Source organism: Schistocerca serialis, chromosome 4 (genome assembly GCF_023864345.2).
Source record: "Schistocerca serialis cubense isolate TAMUIC-IGC-003099 chromosome 4, iqSchSeri2.2, whole genome shotgun sequence".
Taxonomy (NCBI): domain Eukaryota; kingdom Metazoa; phylum Arthropoda; class Insecta; order Orthoptera; family Acrididae; genus Schistocerca; species Schistocerca serialis.
In genome coordinates, this window is record NC_064641.1 from 118,241,811 (window position 1) to 118,251,038 (window position 9,228).

Consider the following 9,228-nt stretch of genomic DNA (forward strand, 5'->3'; position numbering starts at 1 on the left):
CAGGCTCCATTTAATGTCAAAAAAATTCCGAAGTACGGCTGACTAAGCAAACCGCTACAATAATTTCATATCTCTACAACTACAATAACAAAAAACAATAACAAAACAGAAAAACAATAACATAGAGGGTACGTTACAAGATAAATGTATCTCTTTTACACATGTATTACAACGATTTTGTGAACGTCATGCTAGGGGACGTCACAACACGCACACACATCGCATTCACCTTGAGATTCACATTAATTGAAACAAGACGTGGATTGAACAAAGCGCTCTACCATCAGTAAGTAGTGGTAGGATAAAGAATTCCGTTAGGTAACTCAAATATCGATAAGCATCGGCGTAGTACTACGGAGTAGACAACATTTCCCTACTAAAGTGCCACTGGGGCTCTCTGCTGCTTACCTTTCTCCCTAGAATCTAAAGTCCACATGTTACGAACAATAGAGGTGGGAATAAGTACAGAAAAGGTGAAGGGTATATATTCTTCAACAAGCTCACCCCGCATGAAATCAGTTACAAAACAGCATAAGTCCGCATTCATTACATTTGAGTATACCATAAATTTTCGGGTGTGTTAGCTGATATTTTAACACCCATGCCCAGTTAGTAATCGCTACCCATGGTTTAAAAATTAGGTCTTCATGAACTTTTTACAAAAAAAAAGTGGTGATAAAGTGATTTGTTTCAAAACGGTTTCAACAGAAATTGAGCTGCTTTGCATCTCAAGTCATTGATTGTTTTAACAATGCACTTGCACGTGTATAACATACAGGGTGACAATTATTGAACTATATGAAAAAAAAACAGTTACAAATTGCGGCGTCCACACACTTTATTCAACATGTAAACGTCACTACAGGTATTTGGATTTATGTTATGACATGTTCGATATGCCTCCCATCATTGACGATGATGTGGCGCAGACGGATAGCGAAATTCAGCATGATCCGCTGAAGTGTCGGAACATCGATGCTGTCAATGACCTCCTGAATGGCTGTTTGCAGCTCAGAAATGGTTTTGGGGTTGTTGCTGTAAATCTTGTCTTTGATATAGCCCAACGAAAAGGAGTCGCATGTGTTCAGATCCGGATAATATGGCGGCCAATCGAAGCCCATGCCCGTGGACTCTGGATACCCCAGAGCCATAATGCAGTCCTCAAAGTGCTCCCCCAGGGCATCAGTCTCCTGCTTGGATGAGGTCAAGCTCCATACTGCATGAACCACAACTTGTCACAATCTGAGTTCCTTTAGATAATGGGGATGAAATCATCTTCCAAAACCTCAGGTACTGTTGGGTAGTCACCTGCCTTCATGGAATATCGTACCGATTATTCCGTAAGTGTATATTGCACACCACACAGTCACCCTTTGAGGATGAAGAGACTCCTCGATCGAGAAATGCGGATTCTCGGTCCCCCACATGCGGCAATTTTGCTTATTGACGAACCCATCCAAATTAAAGTGGGCTTCTTCGCTAAACCAAACCATACTGCGTATACTAATTCCCATCACGCCCCGCGCCCAACAGTGCAGTTTGAACGTCTTAACGCAAACCGTTCACAGGGTGTATACGATCCGGGAGATCCGGGAAAAACCCGGGAATTTTTTCGTCCGGGAGAAAACCGGGAAAAACCCGGGAATTTTTTAGAATTCCGGGAATTTTTCATTGTTTTAGTTACCAGTTAAATTTTGGTCATTTTGACTGGTAAGAACCAATACTCTAACGAAGGATATTACCGCATCCCGCTTCTGCAGAATAATACTGCACCAACAAAACACGAACGAGAGGAAAAAAAACTAAATAAAACTTAAGTCGCGCCGTATACAACAACAAAACACAGTGCTCATCCAAGCGTCTGCCAACCAAAGTGTGTCAAAGGCTTTAGGAAGAACATGCAGCGCTCCGATGAGCGTGACGTGTAGCTGTTTACATTAGATTCATTGGAGCAGTTGCGGGTGGGCTCTTGCGCATGTGCAGTTGAGTCGCGTATGAGTAGCACCTTCTCCCGCTTCTGGCTACAGACGAGTGGCTGGGCGCCAGTATCTAAATTGCTGCGGTTCGGAAATATCTCAGATCCGGGGCTGATACACAGGGCAGTCTGAGTTGCAGTGGGGAGGTGGGTAGCCTCCACGTGATCTGTGTTTACGTTTAGTGATTTTGCTGTTTCCTCTTCGTTTATTGCTCTCACATTAAATGAAAACAAAAAGGATTTCTGTGGCCGGGAGCTACCAAATGAATTAAAATACGTTCGCATATTTACGGAAGGCTAAAATATGTTGTTAGTTTAAGGTTTTACTTCCAACTTTCTGACAGACAAGCATTAATCGCCTGGCAGAACAATGAAGTTATGTTTGTCGGTTTGCTAAAGAGATTTGGCTTTTATTAATCTTTTGCACTGAGGCAGTCAATTTATTTGAAACGAAGTGTTTAATTTCACATTGTTGGCTGGTTTCAACTGTTCGCTGCATTTCAAATGCACGTTTTCCATCTTCTAGCTCGTATGGCATTATGCCATAATAAAGAACCAAATATGAGATAATGCAGTACTGGTACTCAAGAAAATTTACATCCGAATCTGGACATACGAATGTGCACTTTAAGCCGAATTATGCATTTTAGTATTGTTCACGAAATTCCGATGTTCTTGAAGTAGCCTTTGATGTCTCGTTTCTTTTATGACGTAATGGAAGATCTTTTAATGTTTTGCACGTACGAGTATGCGGGCTTCCTGCGTCATCGTAGCTGCGCAGGCGCAGTGACGCCTGTTATCTGGCGCTCTCTGGCAACTGGTGAATCGAACCTCTTTCTAACAGGTCGCGGGAAAATATTGCGAATGGTGATTTGAAAAGTGTTACTTTCAAAGTAAATTTCCTTTTACGCAAGATGAACTATGTGCGAGACTGTATCATGAATTTCTTAAACTACAGAGCGTTTGACTCTCATTTAAAAATTAACTCTTTGAGGACGACCATCTAGAAGAATTTAGAGCCCAGAAGATCAGACATTTACGTCGTTATTAAAAATATTACTGGCACATTTGTGTGATGTATCTTAAAGTGTAACACGTGCAAGAAGATTAGCATTATATGTGGAAGCTTAGCTTCTTTTGCAACTTATTAATCTTCGAGACCAATATTATTTGTGAAAGCTTTGTTTTTCTTGTAGCAACACTACATATATTAATTCAAACCATTAACTTTTCTTTTTTGTGTGTTCGCACTACTTAAGAGTGATCTTGCTATTGGTTGACTACATCACGTGTCCTATGCTGTCATCAGCTGGCGAGATCACGTGACATGAGCTATGACGCTTAGAAAAGCGCGTCGCAACCTCGATTTCATTGTTTCGGAAAGTAACATGCAGTGTTCGGCGGAATTCGAATTTATACCTCCGTAACACGAAAAAATGCAGCGTACATGTTGTTGCACATCAAAGATCTTTCCAAAACGTGTCCCCCCCCCCCCCCGCCCCTCCCCCTCCCATGGGTTTCGTTTTCTAAAGTGCCGACAAATACTACGTCTGTGTAGAAAACCATAGACATTCTAAGGATTGGTAAGTTTTACTGCGCCGAGGAAAAGTATATTGTCACTTAACATGGAAAGAGTTTTTTTCACCCGGGAGAAAGAGTATTTTCAACTGGGAAATCTGGGAAAATGCGGGAATTTTTTTTTTCCCTGTCCATGTATACATTCTGGTTCAGAAGTTACGATGATTTTATTTCACTAATTGTCACCTTGTAAAAAATTGCAATTACATAAGAAACACAACACGTTCAGTCAATGAGTACTGTGTTAGCTTGTAAGAGCACATAGTAACGCAAACCCTGTGTGAGCCCAACTGTTGCCGCAGGTGTTGCCAGACACCCAGAGGACGTCTCCAGCGGTGTGTCGTCCCCAGAGTACTCCCAGAGTGGCGCCAGCTGAGGGCGACTTCTCCAGGTGGGAAACCACCAGCAGGAAGACGCAAGCCAGCCGGGACACGTTCGTGTGGAGAGTCATTAATTCATTTCCAACTGCTTGGGAATGACACACATTTACTTGGCCTGTACACTAATGAACGGTACCAAAAAAGCATTGTCCTAAAATGTAAAAATTTTATACATGTCTACATTAATGCAATACTGTACTTTGTTTTGACAGCCTGGATGAGACAAAAAAAAAATTCAAGTTGTAGTTCTCTGATTGAAGTTTGTTGTATTTTGATTTAAAATACTTTTACCGTGTACATATATGTTTCATTGTATTTATATATACTGTTTATGACCTCGTTAGTTAGTTACAGACCCCATAACTTATCAATATAATAAACCTTGTTAGACAAAATGTATGATAAGTGCAACTGTTATACTTCAGTAAAATTTATAGACGTTGTTTTTAGTTAAAAACACTTCTAAAAGTTTAAGTATTATGTACGACAACATTTTCGTCATTGACCCCATTTTCCCCGTAACTTCTAGCTTCACTCAAAAGAGTACATACATTTGTTTAAGCTATAAAAGGTTTTTGTCGCATGACGACTGCGTGCGGCTCCTGTATACTCTTTGACCTTGCTGTAAATAATCCGATGCTCCCTCCTGTTTTTGAACAGAATGGTGGACGATATTATTATGTGTAGACTCACCACGAAGCCAGTTTCTGAAGAATCATTTTCACCTGTTACTTACCAGTAAACTTAGTAAGGTGTCCTGTAACCTGCCAGTTATATGAAATGTTGTCGCAATAAGGTGTCGTATTTTGATCCTGTATACAGATGGTATAAATAACTGAAGGACTGTCCATGTCCCATAATTAGCCCGCATGGTGCTTGGTTGAAAAGTCCTTGACGCTCTGACGCTACGCTAGGCTAGATCGTTCCTCGAATAGCACGCTCTTCCTTTAAGGGAAAATAAAGAATAACCCCTGCCAAGAGCCACAAAAGCTCACGTCTGTTTCATTTCTTTTAGCCATGTTGACAGTTGTTGTGGGGAACAAAAGTGTAGTTGCATAAGTAGGAGTGAAAAACAATGTGTTCATTAATATTAACACTAATCTTGTGTACATATCGTGTAAACTAACTCGTTCCGCATCATTTCGATAAAAGATTTCGTTCAAATGATCTATAGGACATGCAACTAATTGACCAACTGAGCAATTTTTGTCAGTTATCGGTTCTGATTGTTTCATGTAAGCCCTGTATAATGTTTCCTGGAGAATGTCTATCTTAATATTCGTTAGTGATCAAATATTTGAGTATTAGATTAGATTAGATTAGATTAATACTAGTTCCATGGATCATGAATACGATATTTCGTAATGATGTGGAACGAGTTAAATTTTCCAATACATGACATAATTAAGTTAATTTAACAACATAATTAAGTTAATATAACAACTTTTTTTTCTTCTTAATTTATATCTAAAAATTCCTCTATGGAGTAGAAGTAGTTGTCATTCAGAAATTCTTTTAATTTCTTCTTAAATACTTGCTGGTTATCTATCAGACTTTTGATACTATTTGGTAAGTGACCAAAGACTTTAGTGGCAATATAATTCACCCCTTTCTGTGTCAAAGTTAGATTTAATCTTGAATAGTGAAGATCATCCTTTCTCCTAGTGTTGTAGTTATGCACACTGCTATTACTTTTGAGTTTGAATTACTTTTGAATACTGTGAATATCCCTACATCCTTAAATATATGTCTGCAGGATGATCTTCGGTGGACTCCAGCTATTATTCTGATTACACGCTTTTGTGCAATAAATACGTTATTCCTCAGTGATGAATTACCCCAAAAGATGATGCCATATGCGAGCAACGAGTGAAAATAGGCGTAGTAAGCTAATTTACTAAAATGTTTATCACCAAAATTTGCAATGATCCTTATTGCATAAGTAGATGAACTCAAACGTTTCAGCAGATCATCAATGTGTTTCTTCCAATTTAATAGTCTCATCAATGGACACACCTAAAAATTTTCAATATTCTACATTAGCAATATGCTTCTGATTAAGGTCTATATTTATTAATGGCGTCATACCATTTACTGTACGGAACTGTATGTACTGTGTCTTATCAAAATTCAATGAGAGTCCGCTTACAAGGAACCACTTAGTAATTTTCTGAAAGACATTATTGACAATTTCATCGGTTAGTTCTTGTTTGTCAGGCCATTGCAAACACAAACCTCCCTATAAATTACACAATCGGTTTCTGTCCGAATTTTCGTAACCAGATGAAGTGTGGGAAATAGACAAATGGGGTATCAAGTTGACCAGCATGAACTCTAGTTTTTCAAACTGGAGTTTATTTACTTGAAAGTAATCAGGGTAATTAAGGAAAAATTCATTAGTCACTTGATGGAAAAATGAAATATTTCACGAACAGCTCCTGCTAGCTACGTAAATGAAGTATGAAGAAGTTCACCTCTTCAAGAACGAAATCAGTGGGACTCATCAGCAGAAGCTGCATTCTCCAAAGATGGCGAGCAGTTGGATCGCCGAAATACTGAATCGAGTTGATTTTAGGATCCGGCAGCAAACCCGAAGAGTCTTTCAAGACTAATTACGCCGGGAAAGACTACTAAGTTACATTGGTGTGATATTTAAACGTCAATAAAAACGTTTTTGAAAAAAAAACGGCCAAATATTTTGTGAAACTATTTGTCAGAAAGTAAGAAATAAAATTAGAGAAACATTTGATGCACCTCATTTCCTGTGCATGGTTTCGAATGATCATATAAAGAAATTGATTTCACAAAATATTTGAACAGTCTTTCTTTCAAAAAAATTTTTAGTTGCAACTAAACCACTTGATAGCGCGAGATGTACAATAAATATACGCAGCCAATGGCGAACATGTTCTCGTCCAAAACATCCAATGAGAATTCTAACTCAAATAAAATGCCATATGACGAGTATTTTGTTATGACATTTTTGTATTACATCGTTTTTACATGTTGAGACACTGAATGTGTTATGTTTTCATTACAGTAATGTTTTTTGAATGTCTTGCAATGTCACTTAATGAAACAAGAGCTACGACGAAATACTGTTAAGTTATTCTAGGGAATACATAAATATTAACATGCGATATGCTGTTGTACACACCTTCTGTGAAGAGGTATTTAATGAATTTAAATAATTAAATCTCTCCTATGGAAACATAGTTGCTTTGATATTTTCATGGACAAAAAGTTTGAAATACCGGCAAGTTTGCAAAATACTAGCCTTTTATGTGCTAACACATCATGAAATCCTTGTCACACTATCTTGAGGTTTATGAGACACTATGGTCGTTCACATTATGTAGTAGACCTTATGCATGGTTACACTTTAGTTATTTACATTTATACAATTATTTACTCTACTCAGGAAATCATAGACAGCACATTAGAAGTTTTCAAGAAGAAACACGTTTAGCTGTCTTATACACACGCATTATTTGTCAAATATTTTTTGTCTCAGGACTGGTTACTAAACAGTCATCCAACTGTGTGGTCACTATTTTATGTGTCAAAGCCGTGTTTAGTGACGTTGTTCCAATAGAATTATAGTAGGCAGCAGATAAGAATATCCATATAACGATAAATTTACGGTAATTCATTTTAAGTATTCCAAAGTGATTAAGGGTCCACCAACAAGATAAGCCTGATTTAATTCAACGAACAAGTTTATTTGTTTGATAAATCAATTCGTATTGCATTTAAGTAGTATTAAACAGAAATAATGCAGCGGAAGACATTATTTTATGAAGATACTTTAAGATACCTATCTGTGCATCTACTGATGAGGAAATTATGCACCCATTAAAAATATTAGTAAACCAATGGGATTTCGAGAATCCACATAAAGCTAGCGAATGGATCTTAACGGATTAAATGTATCCGAACGTGCAGTTCTAAAATATGATTGCCAACTGTGGAATAAATACAGACTACGTAAGGGAAATACCGATCGTAAAATTATTATGCGAGACTGAAATATGGGCATCCGGTGTTGGAACTTGTGAATCGAAATTAAACATTTCTGCAGAGCAGTGACACACTTTAAGGTTAATGCTACGAGTTAACAGGCCTACAGTTTGTAATTGTTGGCTACTGAAGTAGTCGCAGCGATATTGCTGAAAGGAATCTATACACAGGAAATTTTAATTGCCTACCAGAATGTTTCGAAAAGTCTAGGACAGGACAAGGAAAACTTCTGTGTTCAAGGATGTACGACATGCTTCTCTTAAGTAACGACGGCGGTTATCATGCATATATTTAAGTAATGATACTGACGCTACTTCGATTTAAATCGCCAGTTCTGTGAAATAGGACTGGCACTTAAAAACGTAGAGCTCACCTACTCATGCAGTCTTGTCCGCACTGTTACCCATCATCCATCTATCCCCCCCCCCCCCCCCCCATAACATATACAAACACAGCCATTATAAAACTTTATTATCTCGATTAACGTCCTTAAAACAATGGTGGTTTCATTTCCTGTCTAAAATTGCTGTTCAGTACACGGCAGATTATATAAAATTTTATAAGTGAATTTAATTATTATAAAAAAGCGGAAACTAGTACGTTTTTCTCCCAACTGTTAATTTTAAAGTATCTCATTAGCACAGATGAAATATTTGTTTCACTGGCTAAATCAATCAACGCGAACACATACAGAGTGTTTAATAGAGGATGACGGGATTTCAAACCTCCGTATTTATTGCTGAAAACATACTACCAGCATGGGATGAATTGCAAAATACTCATAAAATCTTAAAGTTTTAGCTATGCTATTACTAAAGTTCTATTTGTCCACCAGCAACAGTACGAACAGCAGCTAGACGATAGCTAAATTCCTCATAAACTTTACACGCTGTATCTGCTTTTGCGGAAGTTGTGGCGGCTGTTTTTCTGTTCTTCCTCCTTCTATGCGACGACGGGAAGGGGAGATGAACACGCTTTCCTTCACGTATCCCCATAAGACAAAATTTCGTGGGGTCATGTGTGGCGATCCTGGAGGCCAACAATGCACGACAATGTCTAGGTGTCATGTGCACACTATCCAGCGTTAAGGCAGAATATCATTGAGAACCTGACGTACGTTGTCGTGCCAGTCTGGTGGAGGTCCATGTGTTGGAAATTGAAGTCAGTGGAGTCCTCCTGAAGTTGTGCAAAAAGCCAGCTCTGGAGCATTTGAAGAAATCTCATTACAGCCAATATGTTTTCCTCAGAAAAGAAGGGACTGTACGCTTTTTCACT

The 9,228-nt window shown here is 38.3% G+C and overlaps 1 protein-coding gene across 1 annotated transcript in view; it reads left to right on the forward strand.

The window, feature by feature from the left end:
* The window catches only part of LOC126473780 (uncharacterized), a 226,480-nt gene extending 221,154 nt beyond the window's left edge, over positions 1-5,326 (forward strand). The window contains exon 5 of the mRNA XM_050101047.1: positions 3,856-5,326. Coding sequence (XP_049957004.1) covers positions 3,856-3,929 — 74 coding nt within the window. The 3' untranslated portion in view covers positions 3,930-5,326. The remainder of the gene's footprint in view (positions 1-3,855) is intronic.
* Positions 5,327-9,228: the final 3,902 nt, after the last annotated feature.